The 22544-nt window shown below is 36.6% G+C and overlaps 1 protein-coding gene across 1 annotated transcript in view; it reads left to right on the top strand.

Moving 5' to 3' along the window:
• Positions 1 to 570: 570 nt before the first annotated feature.
• Positions 571 to 22544, top strand: part of LOC134533387 (uncharacterized) — a 52661-nt gene continuing 30687 nt past the window's right edge. The window contains exons 1-5 of the mRNA XM_063370908.1: positions 571 to 729; positions 2457 to 2645; positions 5444 to 5605; positions 7058 to 7270; positions 8024 to 8084. Coding sequence (XP_063226978.1) covers positions 670 to 729; positions 2457 to 2645; positions 5444 to 5605; positions 7058 to 7270; positions 8024 to 8084 — 685 coding nt within the window. The 5' untranslated portion in view covers positions 571 to 669. The remainder of the gene's footprint in view (positions 730 to 2456; positions 2646 to 5443; positions 5606 to 7057; positions 7271 to 8023; positions 8085 to 22544) is intronic.

Here is a 22544-nt window from a genome sequence, read left to right on the forward strand (position 1 = left end):
GTTTTGGCGTGAAAGCGCTACAGACAGACAGACAGAGTTGCTTTCGCATTTATAATATTAGTAGAGACAGGAAAAATTCACGGATTTAATTCGTGATAGGCTGAAATTCAAACATGTGTACAATTCTGCTGGTTCTGCTATTGGCTCGCAGTTTAACTGGAGCTCTCTGGACCAATGAGAGACTATCGACCAAAGAAGCGTCAAATCACAAGCTACCCAGTGGAGATGCCTCACAATTTAGTACCCAATGAACACGCGTGTTTACTTGAGATGTGCAGAGGTTAATGGAGACTATCCTAGAGGTCATTGAATCCGCGAATTTTTCCGGTTCCTAAATATTAGTAAGGATTTTTTTTTTCTGATCCCTTAATTCTTTTCGCCAGTTTATTATTCGTTGTTCAGTCCACTGCGTGTATTTTTGGGAACCGACCGTGTTTCTTCGCCTCGGCGTCGGGACAATCAGAGTCGCGTGAGATTGTTCAGCGCCACTTCGCACCTTATCACGACAGCCGAAGTGCGTGGCGTGAGATAACGTCAGCCGTCGACGTTATAATAGCACCCTGCGCAGCTGTCCAAGTAGGCCTACCCGAGACACCCGAGAAACCCCCGTGCAGCGTGTAACAACCACGCATATTTTTCTTTGTGCTCGTGAGAAAAATCGACGTCGCCATGGGTTGCGGGATCAGCTTTGTGAAGTACACGCTGTTTATCTTCAATTTCGTGTTTACGGTAAGTACCACAGTGTTTTATTACTGTCTTGAATAAGAGTGGAAAAAATTAATATCAGAGTTATCCTCATTTCACGTTGTTTTAAAGATAACACAATTTTTTGATCTTTAAAATTTCTTGCAATGGGAGCAAGTAAATGGTGAGGATTTATGAACATAAGCTAATTATTCGCACTTTTATATACCTATATAAGGCAGTATTTTTATTAGATTTCTTACTGGACCAAAGTTGTATGTTTGACGACAGTGGTGAAGTTTTATGAACATTTGAATTTCAATTTGCATATTTATAAAGTTTTTTTTTTAAGGTATATCAACACTAGGGAGCAATTTAAACCTTAAATAGTGTAATCATGAATTTTCAATTTATTATAATTTTTGTGATCAGTCTACAGCCAAAGATTGTCTTTAAAATTTCAGACTCATGTTTATTTTAATTTACAGCACCATATTTTTAATAGCTTCTAACACTGACTGACAGACAATGCACAGCTTAAACCGTCTATAAGCATGAAATGTTTGCATAGGAGTTCCTTATATAACATAGGTGATTAATTAAGAGTTTTTTTTTTAAGTCGATCCCCTAAGGGGGTTAAATAAGGGATGAAAGGAAGTTTGTCATTTTTGGAATTAGAAATATGTAAATTGGTGTTTAGTCTTCCTTTTCATAAATAAGTCAGCTGTGTGAGCGTTTTCGAGCACGCGGCTATTTTGTCCATTAAAAAAAAACTGTGTGATTTAGTAAGAAAAAAACGGGAACCCCAATAAAGCGAACGAGACATGCGTGTGCGTTGAGACCTTGCTAATGGACGTGTGCGCGTGTCGTGACGCAATCGCAGCTCGCCGGGGTGCTGTCACAACTTAGAAGCACACAAGATATAAATTTCTAAGTGTGTGTTTCTAAGTTATGTGGTACGGCATTGCTTGTTTCTAAGTTATGACAGTTCTAAATTTTGTGTTTCTAGGTTGTGTGTTTCTACTTTGTGTTTCTAAGTTATGTATTTCTTAGTTATGATTAGAGTCACGGAAATTTCGCGGATTCATTTAGTCGCAAGCTAGAATGCAAACCTCCACACTATCGCACTGTGTTCATGATTGGACCGCAGTTGTTTGGACACGCCCCTCTACGACCGTGAGCCAACGATGTCCAGCTTGGAGCGAAGTAAGCGAATCAGGTAGTGCCAAATAACAAGGATAAAAGTGTTCTCGCTAAGAAATCAACCAATGGGAAAGTAAATATGGGTCGAGCACACCTATAACTTTGAATTCTATCCTGAGGCCAGAGGAATCCGAGAAATTTCCGGGACTCTAGTTATGATCGTTCTAACTTATGACAGTTTTAAGTTACGTGGATTTTTTCGAGGTTTCTAACTTATGACTGTTCTAAGTAACGTAGATTTTTTCGAGGTTTCTAACTTATGACAGTTCTAAGTTACATGGATTTTTTCCGAGGTTTCTAACTTATGACAGTTCTAAGTTACGTGGATTTTTTTTCGAGGTTTCTAACTTATGACAGTTCTAAGTTATGTGGAATTTTTTAGAGGTTCCTAATTTATGACTGTTCTAAGTAACGTGGATTTTTTCGAGGTTTCTAACTTATGACAGTTCTAAGTTACGTGGATGTTTTTCGAGGTTTCTAACTTATGACAGTTCTAAGTTACGTGGATTTTTTTTCTCGAAGTTTCTAACTGATGACGGTTCTAAGATAGGTATGTGTGGTTCCCGCAGCTGGCCGGCCTCGCCATGCTGGCGGTGGGGATCCTCATGAAGCTGCGACTTCAGACCGTGTCGCGCTTCCTGGACGACAAGTTCTCGGCGCCGCCCGTCCTGCTCATCGTCGTCGGCGCCCTCGTGTTCGTCGTCGCCTTCTACGGCTGCTGCGGCGCCGTGCGCGAGAGCAGCTGCATGGTCACCACCGTGAGTACTCCTCCCTCCTCCTCCAACCCTCCTCTATGCAGTCACGCGCCGCCCCGAACATCATCTCGCATGCCATCGTTAACTATAATTAGATACCGGAAAAATTCGCGCTTTCGATGACCTCTAGGATAGACTCCACACAACACACTCGGGCAAATGCCACCTGCTCATTGGCTACTGACTCGTGACACGTGTCAACTGGGACGCTTGCGATTCGATACTTTTTTGGTTGAAGGTTTTCCATTGGCTCAAAATCCTTCAGATAAACAGTAAGCCAATCGCAGAAGCAATATAAAGGCACAGTTGTTTGGATTCTAGCATATTGTGAAATGAATACGCGAATTTTTCCGGTCTCTAATTATAATTAGAGTCCCGGAAAAAAATTCGCGGATTCATTTCACGACAGCCTGAAATTCAAATAGTTATACCTCAGTGCTGCCTCTGCCATTTGGCTCACAACTCAACCTGGACGACTCTGGGCCGGTGAGAAACTCTCAACCGAAGCTGTGTCGAATCACAGGCCGCTACGTTGGGACACCTCCACAAGACAGCAGCCAATGAGAGGGTGACATTTGATCGAGTGTACGTAGAACTATAAAGTTAATCCTAGAGGTCATTGGACCCGCGAATTTTTCCGGTCCCTAATTATAAATACATATACACACCATAAAATAGTGTCACTTGACAGTATTATTACAGCCGTAGTCGTTCTGAAAAGAAAAAATATATATATATAATTAATTGTTTAACACGCTGTTATTTCACTCATGGCTCACAAATAATATATAACGATTCAATAAAATGCCCATTGAAGCAAATAGTCATTCAAAGTCATTACTTTTTTTTCGTATAAGTAATGCAAATTTTTTCCCCATAAAATCATTGTATGTCTGATTTTAGTTAGAATTATTTATCAATAGTAGTAGAGTAATTCAGGATTGCGTAGCAAAAATTTGTAGTCACAGTGTCTGATAATTATATGCAGAGTGAAGATTTTAAAAATTTTGAAGAAAAAAAATCCTGTAACTCAAACACTTCCAGACTTTATTTTATTTTTTTTTATGTTTAGTGATGTGTAACATCTTAGCTCTCGGTACATGGCATTTAGTAAGAATAATTTCGTGAATGGACCGGAAGTCGCATGGAAACGACGGTGCTGCCACAATGCAACCACGGTGCTGCCATCTGTGGTGGACGGCGCGAACCAAAGTTCACAAAGCAAAATGGAAACTTTATAGTATTAACTCTTTAATAAAGTTTAACAAATGTCGAAAATCAGGTCCAAAGCAGGTATTTGATATTTTTTTCAATTTTTCTCTCGCTTTAGTCGGAGCCGTTTCATTATTAGTTTAAAATTTCGCTCTGCAAATCGAATGTTTCAGTAGTAGACGTAATGAACTCTAGCGGCGGGTGCGGAAACTACGTACGATTCGCGTCCAGAAATGTAGTTGAAAACACAATTTTCGTGAATCTATCACGCTCGGCATTATTTTAAATAATTCTGCGGTGAATTTAGTGCCCGAATTTCGTGTTATAAGTGTATTTGCAACATGGTAACACGTGAATTTGCTCGTTACAGAGGTTAGATGTTACACATCACTTGCTTAAAATTTTTGACGTGACAACGTCTAATAAATCGATGAACGCCGGCTGCACGCACGAAAAAGTGTCCCGTTTTGCACATTGTTCCTTTACGCTGTGTCCCGTTACGCTCATTGTTCCGTTACGCTGTGTCCCGTTACGCTCATTGTACGCTTGCGCCACACCGACAGAAGAGAAAACTTAAAACTTTGTTTATAAATGTGTAATATGAAATAATTTCTACGTCAAATGTACGTAAGAAAACGAATCTGATTACTAGTATAATTTCAAGTATTTATTCTTTTATTATTAAAAAAGTATCATCTGTCTGCAAGTGCAGTAATAATAGGTTATGTTAGATATTTGATTACAATTTATTTATATGAAAACTTGTTCATAATTATATTTAAACTTTATAGCTAAACACCAGTTTTTAAAATTAATTACAAGTCATCTACACGGGAACTGTTTCGTCGACTGTTTATAAAGTGAAGTGAAAAGTTAATGTGGTTTCCAACGCTTATTACAACAACAATTTTGGCAATAAAGGTTAATTATTCTTGCATTTTAAAAATCTGATTACTAGTATAATTTCAAGTATTTATTCTTTTATTATTAAAATTAAAGATGATTCCATTTTATTCATAAAAGTATGCAATCATTACATCAATGTTTTGTTAGGACGTTGTCACGTTAAACTATCGTCCGTAGACCGACTTTACAGACAACCAATTTTTCTTGAATTTATTGGCCTATGAACTGTCCTCGACTCGACGGCGAGACCCGGGACGCCGTGGCCCGCGGAGTCTGACGGCGACGCGCAGGGGCGTAGGAACCGGGGGGGACAGGGGGAACGTGTCCCCCTGAACTTTTTGGGTGGAGGGGACTGTCCCCCCCAACTTTCTAGACCGTGATATTTTTATTTTATAATATTATTCTGTCCAACTTTATTTGTAAATTCTTCACTCATCAAATTTTATCTTAAGGAAACAATAATAATTTGAACATCAATGTATCCAATGGTTAGATACAAAAACTACTTGAAAAGCGCTATTTTGCACTTTTAAAATCAAAATTTTCCGGTGGAGGACTCTGGGACCCCCCCGTCTTAATAAGAGAGGAATGGGTTTACGTGACATCAAAATCATTATTTGTCCCCCTCCCCCCCCCCCAACTCTATGAACACAGCTACGCCAACGGCGGCGCGTGTGTTGCAGTTCTCCGTGCTGCTGATGACGCTGCTGCTGGTGGGCATCGCCGTCGCCACTGTGGCGCTCGTGTTCCGAGACAAGGTGGAGGACATCCTCACCGCCGAGTTCCAGTCCGCGGTGCACAACTACACGCACAACAGCGCCGCGGTCGACGCCATACAGGAGAACGTGAGTCCGTCTTTTTTTAAATTGCAACGTTTGTCCTTGGCCTCTCCTTCCTTCAAATTTCACCTATATCAGGGCCTATATGCACCCGATGAGCGGAAAACTCTTTTGGCGTTGTCAATTACGCTTATCATCCCCCCGTTTCACAGTTATGATTGCCTCTGTGAGGGGCTTAATCATTTCAGGGAGCCCATGTCCCCCTGCCGCCTCTTATTTTTTTTCGCATCCACGCCCATGCCTGCATGGAACAACCTTGCGGACTCGTTCTTGACATTGGAAAGATGAACCACCTCCTTATAGTGCATATGGCATAGGAACTACTACATAGGCTACAGGTTTTCACCTGGTGTACCCTTAAGGAACCCACCTAGTCAGGAAGTGTGTTTGTGTCAGTGAGGCGGGATGGTAAGTGCGAAGCTCGCTGGTGCTTCTAGCGCGGTGTCGCCTCTAAGCGCAAAGCTCTGAATTATTGCTGCGGCAGTCTTCTCGTCGTGCACGGGACAGCAGTGAGATTTCAGTGGCAACCATAACATTTTATGGCGAGGAAATTATTAAAGTAAAGGTGTGATGCAGTTCACTTGGTCAGTGTTAGGCGTTTCATGTCTAATCATTATTTCGTAAACACGTGTTTCAGCCATTTTCGCTCTTCTAATAATATGGAAACAGGACTACTCAACGTATTCTAGAATGCTTTTCTCAACCAGACACCGCTCTGGTATGTTGAGTAGTTTTCAGACGGCGTGGTTTCTTCTGAAGCTCTGTGCACCGCGTGTGCGCCCAGGTTGGTGGGGGGACCTCAAGATGACTAATGGTTGTGTGACAGTCAATGTGTGACAGTGCCGACATTCTTGACATTGCAAAAGCGTTACTGTGAAACGTGTTTCGTGTAAATCTTTCTGTGCATTTGAAAGTTTTCTGCTTATTGCATTCACGTTGGCCAAACCGTTTGACTCTGTCGGGTCAGGGGAAGCCTACGATTTACTCGTCCTTCTGGACATACCCGAATACTCACGTTGGCAAGCCTTCTTTCAACAGACGAGAGAGCCAAACGCCCGATCGTGCATCTTCGGTTTTTTTGTTCATTGTAAATAAATATACAACTCATGATAATTTAATGGTCAATTAGGTTAGGTTAGCTACATTATAAATACTTTAAAACATTGTGGACGGTTGATTTGGTTAGGAGAGCTACATTAAAGATACTGTGAAATCATGTAAACGGTTTCCCCCAAATAAATACACCTGTTGTGGTACGGAAAAAAAAAGCTAGCATGAACTTCGGGGAACTTCGGGTAACTTCGGGTTTGGCTCTCTCGTCTGTGAAAAGAAGGCTTGCCAACGTGAGTATTCGGGTATGTCCAGAAGGACGAGTGAATCGTAGGCTTCCCGTCGGCCAGCTCCTGGCAACATGTCAAAGCCCGGCTCGTGACGTAGACGCGACGTGCTGGGTTGCAGCTGCACTGCTGCGGCTCGGTCGGCCCGGCGGACTACGCGACCCTGCCGGCCGTGCCCAGGTCCTGCTGCGTCACCCAGGGGGCTGCCAACTGCTCGGACCTCCACGACGAGAAGCAGGTGTTCCAGGCAGGATGCGTGCAGCAAATGAAATCGTTCATCAAAGATTTCGGGACGATAATCGGCGCTCTTGCGGCCGCCGTCAGCGGCATCATGGTGAGGGAAAATACTTATTTTCCGTAAAACAGTCAGTTACGTTTTCAGAAAAAAGAAAATTCAACGCTATTAGCGAAATAAGTTTAAGCATTTCATAATTTCATGTTCATGTTGTTATTGTGTTCTTTTTTTTTTCAGTCGTTAAGAATTTCGTAATTTCATGTTCATATTGTTATTAGCGTATTTATATTTCATTTGTGTTTTTTTTTAGTCGTAATGTCGTGATACGACAGGGAAGCTCAACCTCATCACTTTACTTTGCCCAAACAAACGGGCACATGCCCCTAACTGTAGGTGGCCACCAATTTTTTTTTTTTTAATTTCAAACAGCTATCCACTTCTTGGATTGAAAGCCGAGTCCACTTCAGTACTTGTTGAAAGCTGGCAACCGACGCTTCGATTTGACATTATTTCACAACTGTCGTGCAGGAAAGAGCTAGCAAACCAGAAGTCATGATGCAACACATGATGAACCTTACCCCAAAAACATTCCATCTGTTCTGAACCGAATATGCTTTAATGACAGGACGCCTACTTAACTCTGTGCGTTTAGGTTAGACCACGCGCTGTTACGCGCTGTTTGAGAGCTATTCCAAGGCTGCGAATGTAATTAATAAGAAAAGTATAGTCATGTTGTATTTAGTACTTCGCGTTGATTTAGTGACGCCATAAATGTTCGCATCAAAGCGAAATGATTTAAAACATACATATTTTTTCTAGTTTTCACATTTTTGGTGTGTCTTTTGTTTCCAGGTGGTCGGTATCATATCCGGCTTTTGCTTGGCGAGTTCATTCAGGAGGAAGGCCAGAGGATGTGAGTTTCTTTGACCATATTTTTTGATCTGCTGAGTTTCACAGGATACCGATACAAACTGTCCAAAAGTATTTTTGTAATTGGAACAGAACTATTCATATGTAAATATTCATATGTAAACAACTGTGTCACTACAAAATTCTTACCCGGGTATTTATGCTTTGTGTTGTCCCAATACCTCTAATTGGAAATTAAAGTTATTTGTAAATCGTTCCTTGAATAACTTTCTAGACATAAATTTGGACATTAATAAGCGTAATAAAACAAAATAGAGTTTTATTATTGAATAATATATTATATTTTCCATGGTTTAAAAAATACGTTTGAATGAAATTTATATTAAAATATATAATTATGCGCAAATTTTCTTAAGAAATACTTTTGTATAAGTACAGAAACATTTTTTTCTGTGTAGTATAAGGTTACCAAAATCACTAAGATGCTAAAAAAAAGTCATTTAAAAACTTACTGCCCTTAAAAGAGAACGGTTAAGAACACCCATTCATGTGGAAATAAAATCCATAAATAGTCCCAGACACAGAATTCAGGAGTGCGAAGTGTAATATAATAGCGATGTAGCAACCGCAAGATGCCATAAAGATTTCAACAGTTTTAGGCCATAACAATAATTTTTTGTCGTGAAATAAATCAAATTTGCCTACGTTTAAGACATGGATCGCACATTAAGAGATTTTCAGAGCCCATAATATAGTGTAAGTATATTGACTGTATTATTAGTGCTATAGTATTCATAAAAATGAATAAAATACCAAAATGCCATTGACTACACAGGGTAAAAGTTGTACCATACAGACACTATTAACATCAAGCATTCCACTAAATTATATAACATGCTTTAACGAAGCCAAATTTTGAAAACGATAGAAATTTGTCGTATGAAAATAACTGTTGAAAACAAGATGGTACCTTTGGTTCCTATCTCTCACCCTCAGGAGATTGTGTGCCCAGCCAAGTGACAGGTAGATAGTCGTAGAGGAAGGGCCAAGTACCACGTCTGCCGTAATCTCTGTAGAACGATGTTGTGTAATATTATAAAGAGGCAAAGTTTGTTTATAAGTTTGTAGTTTGGATGTAGGGGTAATTTCTGTAATTACTGATCCTATTCTGACAATTCTTTCACTAATAGGAAGCTATATTATCCTTGAATACTATAGGTAAGGTATATATTTTTTTAAATTCTGATAAAACTGTTTTTTCAGTAAGAAATAACAATGACTATAATTGAAGTCAGGAAAAAAAAACTAGCCGTCTGGTGTTAATAAAGCTGATAAGATAAATTTAACATGATAAATGTTAGCATAAAACAAAGAGTTAAGTGTGATTCTACTCAAGCTTAAGGTGATCGTACTGAATGTTAAGGTAAGAGTAGGTAAACACACATAGTAAATAGCTTACATCACACATACAACAGTCACAACACAGCAGTGATAGATTCTACCAATGTTTCACTCTGAAATGTAGCAGACATCTTGAGAATCAACTGAGTGGTATGAGGTGTTAGGGCTCTATATATACACTTTCCAGGGGTCTGCCTGAAGAAGACCCCTGAATATCCCTACTAATATTATAAATACGAAAGTTGTTTGTCTGTTTTCCCTTTATTTCACGCAAAACGGAGCAACGGATCGACATTATTTTTTGCATATAATTTATAGGCTGAAGAGTAACACAGACTACAAATAGGCCTAATTTTGAAATTCCATTCATAAGGGAGTGCAAAAGGGGTAAATACAGTTTTATAATAGAAAATCATAGGTAAGTCATAGATCTACAGTGAGTGTATGTAATTCCTCTATGTCCGCCACACGGTCATATAGTAAAGTTACAAGTGTGGTTGTGATAACACATACTTATCGTAAGTTACAAGTGAACGGAGAACGCTAGTCCCACGTGACTGAAACTTATTACTGTAAGTGACAACTTTTCAAAATCCAAGTGAAACACGCTTGTTCGCAACAACTTGTGATTTACAAGAGCTTATTATTTTTCAATTAATAATAACCAGACTCGTACCTTTATAAAACAGACCCCTGGTGCAATAAAACAATCGATACATAATTGTTTTTCTTGTTACAGATTTTTCTTAAACTTCTGCGCAGAAAGAAAAGTTCGCCTGGAATCTCAGCGTGTGCATCCGCCTCTGAGTTTGACTACGTAGCATCTACGTCCTGAAGACGAACATGAACTATTAAAACTACATCATTAAAATGTCTGTAGAATCCAGCTGCGTGCCATAGACTGGTTGACACTCATTTAGTCATGACTTTGAAGTAATCAACTGAAGTTACCCAAAGTAAAATTAAAGTACGACCCTTTTGGCTACAAATGCTATTCTTTTTTATGTATGGTTCATAATTTTTAAGAAAGCAAATACCTGATAATTTGAATTTTTAATCAAGCTTAATTAAATTAATTTAATATATAAATATAAGTCTTTTATATGTTCCTAACTTACATTTTTTTTAGCGACAAACGTATAGTAACCCTAATCTATCAGCAAGCCATGAAAACGGAAGAAATCAATTTTTTCGACCTTCAAACTATCATGATATAAAATTTAGAATTTCATAGGTTAATTTTTGCTGCAATTTTTTCCCCCATAGCTCTGCTATAGCTCCCATTTATTTAAATTAAATGCGGCAAATTTAAGCGTTAGATTCGCTTATAGTTAATTTTACTTTTGCATTAAGTATGGAATACTGATCTAAGGATTATTCAAATATGCACATTTTGTTTTCAGCTCGCAAATCATGACTAAATGTATGTTTTTGTAATTTAACTTGTGAATAAACAATTAATTAGAAAGGAATAAATGTCTGATTCAACACCTTCTTCGCAAAAGGTTTTATTTAAAGGTAGACACATTTGAGTAATATAATAAGTCAGAAACAAAAGCGCATTAACCCTGAAGCCAGAGTTTGCACTAACTTAAATATTTGTGTGTGTTATCATGCGACGTAATTTTGTTGAAAGTTTGTGATCTCTCTTAGACACAAATCACTATAGAAACTAAAAGTCCCTAACATTGTAATTTATGTGATTGTTTCACACCGCAACTATAGACGGTAATTAGAAGTATGTTAATGATATTACTTGAAAACTACAATCATGTGACAATCCTTCACAGCCACTACATCACGCTTCTTTGACAGTCTCGATGAGAACGCTCGAACACCAAAAGTCTACCCAAATACTTAAAAAAGCACTTTTCTTAAAAGTTTGTGGTACTAAATTCGCAGACATCTAACAAGGAGATACATAATGAGCTAGTGTGTGTGAACGACAATATCACGCACAAACATTTAAATAATACATTCTCATTTTTTTTCTCACTTTTAAAAATAATATTTTGTATGTAGTAGCATACCAATATTCGTCTCAAGGCTTAAGGTTATTATATGGCTATGATTGATTTATCAGTAAGCTTTAAATTTTTTAGTAGGCCTATGTTATTTCATGTTTGACTGGAGATATTATTAAGCGGTTTAAATGTATGTTAAGTACTCGTTAAGTGCAAGAGTTGGGTATTGTCTGTGCCAAAAGAAGCCTAAATTAATTAATAATCTCAAGCCTACTGTATCACCTTATATGTCCTTGATAATTTATTTTAAAGTTAAACTTCTTTGGGCGCGATGAGATTAAAATTTCAAGGCCGAATTTTAATGCAACGTTTTCTTTGAAACATTGTTGTACATTTACATGAAAACAACGTAACGCTACAAAATAGCGTTCCCATTTAATACTGAGTTCGGATTCTTATCATGGCATTTATACTTTGTGTGTTTTCCCAGTACCTCCAGTAGTTACAGTTATTTGCAAACCGTTCCCTGAATAGCTTTCCAGCATTAACTGCGCACATGAAAAAAGCATAGTAAAACAAAATAAGGTAAAATGATTGAATTTGATTTCCATGGTTTCAAAAAAACTATGCTTGGATGAACGATCGATCGATTCATAAAATCGTGTGCCAATTTTCGTAAGATTTACTTAGCATAATCTTGAAAAAGTAGTTATTTCATTTATGAAAAAAAAAAAAAAAACAATAACCATAGCCATGGGTTGTGAAAAATTACAATATCTCTCTTGTAGCATTACAGAACTATTTCTTGGCAACTCGTTTCCAGAGGGGTATTTGTAGAGACCCGGAAAAATTCGCGGATTTCATTTCACGACAGCCTAAAATTCATATAGTTATACCTCAGTGCTGCCTCGGCTATTGGCTCACAACTCACCTGGATGACTCTGGGTCAGTGAGAAACTCTCAACCGAAGCTGTGTCGAATCACAGGCCGCTACATTGGGACACCTTCACAAGACAGCAGCCAATGAGAGGGTGACATTTGACCAAGTGTACGTAGAACTATAAAGTTCATCCTAGAGGTCATTGAACCCGCGAATTTTTCCGGTCCCTAGCGTATTTGGTAAAAGTACAGAAAAAAAATTTTATTTTTCTTCTGTGTCGCCGGCTGTTCTGGAACCACAAGAGACGGCTGCGCCGAGGCCAATCGTCGCCGTCGTCTTGACGAGCTGCTTCCTGGAGCGGAGACACCCACGACCAATCGCGCGCGACCCCGTGGTTCCTCTCGTCGGCGCCGGCTTCTCTGATTGGTTGTCCGCGCTCCCGCGGCCCTGCGCAGCGCTCGCGTGGCAGGGATGTCACCTCGCCAGGGGCGTACATTTCCTGGCATTGCGGGGTGCTTGCTCCAAACAACACAATAAAAAAAAAACCACGTGATTAATTTACTTTTTCAACCATGACTAGTAACCATCAAATAAATTAAAGACATTTGAAACAATACTAACTACAGAGAAAGTCCTAAAATAATAAAATTATTATGTACTTATGTACGCGCGTTAGAAGTGGCGTAGTAACAGATTTAACAGATTTACTTTTATTATGTGAGCAAATAATAATTAGAAATAAAATAATAAAAGTACGGTTAGTAAACTATAAATTGAATAAACAAAACTTTAAATAAATACTCAGTATTCAATATTAAGACAAATGTGTACACATTTTAATTAATATTGAAAATAAAAAAACGCCGAATGTTAAACCTTATTTATTATATAATAATGTAATAATTTATAATGCAAATAAATACGGGAACTTAACCTCACAAACACTCCCATGTAAACGGCCAGGAGACTACTAAAACCTCTACAGACACTCCCTGCCAGCAACAATGGAAGTTTACAAGCAATTTGACATCGTTGTACATACGGGAACATAACATGACTGATATAAATACACTTTAAAAAGTATATAAACACAATTTATATAATTAATATTCACAATAAATAAATATTTTTAATTATATGGACCAGTATTCAATATCAATCACTATAGTATAAGATTTTAAAGCATGTATATAATTATTAATATTATTTATAAGTAGTCTTTTTTCAAGTTGGCAATTATTGATGTGTAACATCTTAGCTCTCGGCATACGGCATTTAATAGGTGTAATTTCGTGAATTGAACGGAAATTTTATGCCAGGCAACTGAGCATTCAGTTCTGTGTGTAAGTAAAGTCACAGTCTTTGACAGCAACTGAAAAAAAATATTATTTATAAATTTCAAATTTGCAAGAATGTGTTATATTGTTATATTTCAATTTATCTAGCAGAAGAGGTTACGTCCTTATGAAATCCTCAATTAGTTACCGAGAACTTAATACCTCCTTAATTGCTGTTAAAAATAAACGTCGAGCATTCATCCTTCACTGACAGAGATGTACAGCACACAACTGATAAAATTTTACTATCGAAAGACTTGCGACGTCCACAGAGGGATTCTCATTAACACTCGAACTTAGATATCGGGATTAGAATGTTTTTTGATAACAGTTCTGTAAAGTGTTGATCGAAACCGCTCCCAAGAAGTGTGCACTATACGAAAGTACAGAATTATTTTGTCGTCGCCGTTAACTACATATGTGACAGGTTGAATACTTACTGGCTATATATATATATACACATTTATAACACGAGACGTAATATGTCTTGGAACCGATGATCATTGTATTATTTTTGAAGTTATACTTCTTTAGGCGCGTTATGGAACATGATGAGAGTGAATTTTTACGATGCGCGCGCAACATACAACGAAATTTTCACAAGATGAAATAAAGGCTACATGCAAATATTTTTTTTAAATTTATTTTAATTCTTATACTTAAGTGATTGATATTGAATACTGGTCCATATCATTTAAAACATTTATTTAAATGTATATCAAATGTTTAACTAAATTAAATAAATAATTTTATATATGTGTTAAAATTATTATTAAATATTAAGTATTTATTTAAATTTTAAATTTGATTGAATTTATACTTTAACAGTCGTACTTCTTAATATCATTCCATTCCTTTTATTGTTTTATTTCTATTAAATATTTACATGTAATATTAAAGTAAGTTTTTTTATTACGACAACTTAAGTATAACTTGTAACGCACGTACATAAGTACTTTTCGGACGTTCATATCTGTAACAGTACCGCAGTAGGCTGACAGCCTGGAGACAAGCTGCGGTGTTACTAAATTAACATGAGTCATGCCGGTACTACGACGGATGATTCTGGCTTTTGAGTATCTATTAGTTCACGAAGCCTATCTTTACAGAGAAGGTGTTTGCAGTTGTAGGCAAAGCACAAAGGTCGAAAGGCATATCTTGAAGTTCTACCCAATACTACACACGAGATATTCGTCAGAGACGTATCAATAGTGCTGCTGTTGGCAAACGGAATGACGAGCAAGCAGACATGCTCTACACTAATGCCTGGCTGGTTGTAGTAGGTACACAGAAAAATTTTTTTTTCTTTACTTTTACAAAGTAGTTCTTTGGAAACCAGGTACAAAGACCTAGTTTGCAATACTACAAAAAAGGTCAATACCTTAAAAAAAAAACATGGCTATGGTGTTTTTCCATAAATGAAATACGTGTTTTTCGAGGTAGTACTGAAGATTTTACTTACGAAAATTGGCGTATACTTTTATATTTTAATTTATGTATGGAAAAATAACCATAGACGAGTGCCGTACAAAATTTACAATTCGCAAACCCCAATACGTCACCATTATCCGCCTCCTTAAGAGGCCGTGTCAGTAAATGTTTATTTCCAATATTCTGCTCTAGAAGTTCTCTCTTTTAACAGTGAGATTTAGTGGCTTTTTCAACCGAAGGAACTGTAGCCGCAGCGCGTGATAAAGCTACTATACCCTTATCACAGGATTAGTGGGAAGGTTGACAGCTCGAGTTTACTCGACGAAAAATGTATCTGGTTCCTCGACAATCTGAGAGGATGACAATCTGACCGGCGGCTCACTAGGAAATTGCGGATGCAGGGATTCAGAATCAAGAAACCTCACTTATACAACTATGGTATGAGTCGAATCTAAAAATTTTAATACTTTAAACGTATCGGAATACAATTAATCTTCAAACATGTGGTAATTATTCTTTATCTGGATGTAATAGTCTGTGATAAATAATGTTAGTTGACATTAAAAAGTATACGAAATTCATCATGTAACGTTTTAAAAGGATAATAACATAAATGCATATGCTTAGATATTGCATATGCATCACACACAATCTAAATACAATCTCACTTAAGTCAGACTACCTAATTTTTTACAATGCACCATCATACAGTTTAACAGAGGTAGGTGAACCTCTTATCGACGTTGTTTCAAAGAATTTAAATTTACAAATATTATACTATTTATCTTAATACGATATGTAGCCTACCTTTATGAATACGAACTTACAAAAAAATTATTGAATTTATCACATTACACTTTAACATTACACAAGACTAAAACACTAACAAAACTTAATTTTATACATTGCTGTAGCATATTAGAAGACGAAATAACTCACAAGACTAACATTAAGAGGGCTGCATTACAAATTTACTTTACAGAGAAGAAAATATCCTTTCAAGATATTTCATTACCTCATTCATTACATAATACTGCCGTTGATGTGATCGTAGATATAAAGTATTTAAAAAATATATTCCATTATGTTCATGTAAATATTTTGAAAACGTTATTGCTTAAAGATGCTCATTATTTAAATAATAACGAATCTTTTACTTTTATGTACTGAACAAACAAAATACTTATAAGTTAATAAGAATAAGCTTAGTTGAGTAACATCTTCAATTTGTATTGAATTCAATGTACATATCGAAAATCATGTACAATGAATGCAACAGATTGAATTCAATAAATATTTGATCTTGTGAAACGGCCATAATATTGATGTAGATTAGGGACCGGAAAAATTCGCGGTTTCGACGGCCTTCAGGATAGACTGCACATTCCCCTGTACACTCGGGCAAATAACGGCAGTTCATTTGCTGCTGACTTGTTAGTCGTCTCAGCTTGTTTGTCTGTGATTCGATCCTTCTTTGGTTGGTGTTTTATAATTGGTTGAGATTCGTCCAGATGAACAGTAAGCCAATAGCAAAATCATCTAAAAGGTATATGTATTTGACTTCTAGCCTATCGCCGAATGAATCCGCGAATTTTTCCGGTCTCTATTAATTTAGATGCTCACATGCATCGTGAGAGTCCGTATAAAGCCTATTACAATTCTATAAGTATACATTAAAATGCTTTTAAAATATACATGTGTAATATAATTAAAACTTGTTTAAGTAAGATCATCACAAAAAAAATGAAAATCCTTCAACAGTAAGTGATGTTTTATAAGATTTTAACAAAACACACTTACAATAAGAGAATACTAATCATACCACATAATTCAACACAAAATATACATTCCAGTAGGCGCTACGTAAAAACAACTTCTATTTTTATGCTGATAACTCTGCATTGTTTTATATATATCATTATTTCTAACTTTTAATATTCTCTACACATTAACTGAAATTACTTATTTACAGAGTCTTGGCTAATGTTGGTCTGTACCACATACAGTTCGTACGATATCTCTACGCAAAACACATACAGTTCATTATTAGTAATATCAATTATATTTCATGAACATAATGAAATTAGTATAGGCCCTAGGTTGTTCACTGTTAATTGAGTACTTCTGAAGTATTTTCATTGTGAGTTAACATACATACCAAATGCCATTCTTCCAGTAAAGTTACAAAGAAGACAACAAGATAATATAAATATGTATGTAGTACCATATTTTAAACCCCTATTAAATGAATAATAACTCAATCTCTATTCTGGACTATTAAGTAATAATTTTTATTAATGTTATTTATAACTTAAATAAAATGACAACTAACAAATTAGTAAAAAAATATAATTACGTGCGATATAGTGTGACATTTGTACTTGGACGGCAAACGAATATAATAAAATGTCTATGACAATGTTAACTTTACTCATTATTATGGAAAGAAACAAAATGGGCAGATAAGCATATTCTACGCTGACATTTAAAAATGCTCAATTTAAAATGAACATTCCAAGAAAATTTATTTTATATCACCACAAAAAATCAAACTGCGGCATCATTTTCCCGATGGCAAACAAAAAAGTTGTATGGTCGCGAATAATACATTCGTATGGCGTCACATCAGCGGAATATTCCCTTGGCATAAATGTGTGAATTCTGTGGCACTAATGGAGAAGTAAACCTTCGCTCGAACACAAAAACAAATGAACGAACAGCTTTTTTTTTTTTGATAAGATGTGTAATCGGAGACCCCTGGGGTGGTTGAAGAGTGTCAGGTCGGTCGCCAGACCAGATAGTAAAAGCTCAGGGGCTGAGGATAGAAAAGGCATATCTCCAAATTATTAAGTATAAATGTTGTCATGTAATAGTTAAAGACTTGATTACACCCAGGTTTATAAACCCATCATGATCATGAAGACACTGATCGGAAGGTAATATGCAATACATTTCAATGGCGTTTTCAGTTTTTGCTAAATAATTATAAATATAAGCAAAATTTCAATGTATCTGGACAAATCAAAATATTGATAATATTATTTTCATCACAGAAATAATATATGATATGATAAATAAATTTGAAAAAAGCGGTTATGTTAAATGTATTGTATACTTTCAGTAGGCAAAATTTCCGGCCCCTACCTCTTATAGACTTTGAGAAAAACTGCCTTTTAAAATAACATTGATATAGATAGGAGCGCAAATTTGTGACACGGCCTCTTAAGGGGCCCGCCTCGTCAGGGGTGTATGTGTGTTAGTGAGGCGGGATGATAAGCGTGACGCTCGCTGGTATTTCTAGTGCGGTATCGCCTCTAAGCGCAAGGATCTGAACTGGCGCGCAGTCTTCTCGTCGTCACAGGATAACTGTGAAATTTGAGCGGTGACCTTAACATTATATGGACGAGAAATGAAGATAAAGGTGTAATGCAAGTTCCTTGAGTGCTTTCAAGTCTCTGTACTGGTCGTTTTACGGCTAAAAATTGCTCTGAAAACATGCGTTTTAACCATTTTAACTCTTCTAAAAATACGGTTTAAAAACTTAATCCGAAATCAAAAGTACTTTTCGGCCCCTCAGAGAACTCTTAAATGCTTTTCGTAAACAGACCCGACTCGGATATCTTGAGTAGTTTGGAAATCGCGTTGTTTTTCCCTGAAGCTCTGCTCGCCGTGTGCGTGCTAGTGATGGGTCGTTCGTTAACGATTCGTTCAAAAAGAACGAATCTTTGAGAGAACGAAATCTTGCGATTCGTTCGCGATGTAAAGAACCGGCTCTTTGAGAGCCGGTACCTTGAAAGATTCGGTAGAACGAAAATGCGGAGAGAACGAGAGAACCGGCTCTTTGAGAGCCGGTACCTTGAAAGATTCGGAAGAACGAAAACGCGGAGAGAACGAGAGAACGAGATGAGAGAACCGGCCACGCGCCCGGTCTGATTCGTTCGTGAAATGATTCATGACGTCAGGAGTCTGAAGAATTAGTAATCACAGCGTGAGCATGTTCATAAGAGCAAACGATAACTGATCAAATAAAATAGGGTAACATGAAAAGTATCTATACCTGAAAATGTCAACTGTTAAGGGGGCTGCTCGCAAAATATTTTTTCGTTTTTCTTTGTAACATTTATTCATCCTGCGAAGAGCATCGATTGTACCAAATTTAATATTATTTAGGCAAATAGTTTTTAAATAAATCGCTTTCAAAGTTTGGTTTTTTTCAATTTTGCATTATACAAATCTTGAAAACAAGATAAGATATGTCAATGAAATTTGGTATAATTGAAGTATGTTAAGTAATCTATTGAAGGGATTAAATGAAATTACTCATAAATTGTTACGAAAAAAGTGTGCAGGCATGTAAATAAGTCATTTTTCATTAGACTATATAAACGTCATGGTAATACTTATAAGAAAATGAGAACATGCGCGAAATGCGTTTGGATTTCATTTTATTATTCATGTTTCACAATGCTGGATTGTAATAAAATTGCAGCAGATTTGTAGGATGCAAGCAGTGCATGTATTTTTTGCGCCTGGCATTCTGAGAATATATCGGATGCAGCCCGCAGCACTGGAGGCGCCGCGGTGTCTGGTGTTATCGCGTCTGGAGCCAGCGCAGCTCGGCACGGCCTGGCCTCGTGGCGCGCGCTGTTGCCGCGCTGCCAGCAGGCAGCAGGTATACGAGCTCAGCCCGTAGCTCCACTCGTGCGGCGCTCAGTGTGCAACACAAACTAGTGGTTTTTTTCCGCGTTTGAGTAGATTTTATTTTATTTTGTTTCCAAATGGCCCTACAAACATTTGTGGTTGGGCGGCCTTATAAGAAAACAAAAAACAACAAGAAAGCGAGGATTAAAAAGAAATTTCACGCAGAGCGAAAATTAAAAAATTATATTTCACAACAATGTGAAGGTTCCGATTCAAAATTGTGCGCACCTACCGCATCTACTTCCGAATGCGTGCAATTAACTGTTTCTACAGCATCTAATTCCGGTGAATGTTAAATGTACCAAGAATGTGCCGATGAGCGGTAAGTTATTACACAAAATAATGTAAAATGGTTTGTCAGTTACTTTCTTTAAATTTTATCTTAGGGTGAATTAAAAAATATATGCTTCATTTAAAATAGAGTTGGTTGTAATTACTAATTTTACATGGTCTACGGTGTTTCTAAGGCCCGTTCCACAATATTTTCTGAAATAACTCCAGGCAAACGCCGGGATGGTTCCTTACTATAGACCAGGGGCGGAACCAGGAATTCCTTCTTTTTTTTTTTGGGGGGGGGGGGGGGGGGACGGGCATAGGAATGACCTTTGGGGGGGCCCAAGCGGAATGACCTTTGGGTGACGGGAGGGGGGGGGGGTGCACGGGTAGTCTGTATCTAGTATAATACCTGTGTATTACTGCATAAGTCATATTATCCAGTGCATATTTTACCCTTCTAGGGTACACCCCATAAATCCGCCTATGATATAGACCATAAAAAACTGTGCCTCCATAGTAGTGGGCACCAGCGTCGTTAGGAAAAATTAATTAGGGGGACGAACCTAATCTGGGGAGTGGGAGAATATGGAATACTGCGCACAGGAGGGTCCGGGGGCACAAATTTTAAAATATTAGAGGAGGGGGGGGGGGGCAATTCCTGCCCCTCGCTAACGGCTCCCATGGTAGTGGGTCATATTAAAAATAACTAGGTTTATTCATGAGCCCAGAAGCATTTTTACATTAGAAGTACGTGTTAAGTTGTTTTAACTAATTAAATTAATGTAATTTGTTTTCATTTTTATGTGGACAGGCATTTTCATAGATTTTAAAATTTCATAAATACAATATTACAGGACAATCTGTGTGGAGTTAGGAATCTGGATGGGGTTATAAATCTGTATGAGACTAGGATAAATTATTTTATACTTTTTAGTCCGTTTTAAAAACGTTGTATATTGATATTTTTATTTAAATAATATTCTCTCTTATGTCTTAAGTTATCATATATGTGTGTATATTTCCCACTCGTTTTTAATTTTGTATGACTGTTGAGAACACAAGTTTATTTTAGGTGCCAGCCATCCATTTTTTAATGTAAGATAAAAATATTGATGCGTTTTTCCATGTTTTGTTTTATGTATGTGTATTATAAAAAATTGTGGCAGCAGTAAATACACACACACACACACACACACCATATATATATATACATACACGTTTGTTAGTAACGAATGTATCCATTTAAATAATATAGTCTATTTTGTATATGCTATAATTGATATATTTACGCCAAATAAATTATTACATTTATTTTGTGAATAGTGTAGTGAAATGTTTTTCTAAGCATCTGCCATGTAATTCTGTATGTTGTCATGTTTTTTTGCAATAACAAGTTTTATTGGTAGGCAATACAAGATATGTATGTCATCAAAAATTATTAGGAAGCTTAAATAATCACTATACCTACATTGTAAATGCTAAATAACGTGATATTATTTTTAAAGTATTTTTACTATCGGCATTTGTTTTCTCTGTTAGGTATTTGACATTTTTTGTGAGTTAATATGTTTTTGTTATTATTAGTTTTATTAGTAGCCAATATAAAATGTATATAAATGTTACCGGGATTAATTCTGATACCTTGATTAGTCACTTCTTTGTGTAAACATTTTCCCTTCTTATTATTTGACTTGATATTCGGGTTGTTTTATGTAAATTGTATTGAATATTAACTTCAGAGTTTTGTGTACATTGTATTAAACTAACTTATCATCCACCGATTCGGTCTGTGGGTTAATGCTTTTGTAATTTGGTGTTTTGTTGGTAGACAATATAGGCCAGTAAAATAAAGGTTTTGGTGACGAATAATTAGAGGAAAGCTGGAATCTGTTTAAATCGACGGAGTTCATTCGTAGTAAGAGTATCCTACGTTTGCCCCGATTTACGAGTGGAGCGTTGGCCGCCATTTTTAAAAAACTGTATATTTTTTCATTTTTTTCCTGATTTTTCTCAATATTCGAAAACGAATTTTCCAATCAAAGAAATTGTTCCGAAGATAAATGTAGCTTATTAAATTACGATTCGTAAGAGTACAAAATACATTGAAATGGGTTATTTTTTAACTTAATTAACACTTTTTGAAAACCACCTTTTAAAAAGTATTTTCTAAATATTTAATTTTTTAGTTTAATTACTAGCAATATATCCGAAATAGCCCATCCTAACCGAAAAATTAATGTAATAAAAGTTGAAGAACATTTTATTATGCTTTTTACGAACACTGAGTTTTATTTAGTACACATACATTTGTATATATAAATTAATAATTTGAGCCACTATTGTAAAACGGTTATGTTGTGAGAAATCTTTCTTTTCGATTAATTTTTTTTGATAAGCAGATATTTATTTGGTCAAACATAACATTTACCATCTAATTTGATTTGGTAGGAAACGCAAACTTTATACAACATAGGATTAAAAACACTTTAAAAAGGATCACACATGCTAAACCA

Source organism: Bacillus rossius, chromosome 6 (genome assembly GCF_032445375.1).
Source record: "Bacillus rossius redtenbacheri isolate Brsri chromosome 6, Brsri_v3, whole genome shotgun sequence".
Taxonomy (NCBI): Eukaryota; Metazoa; Arthropoda; class Insecta; order Phasmatodea; family Bacillidae; genus Bacillus; species Bacillus rossius.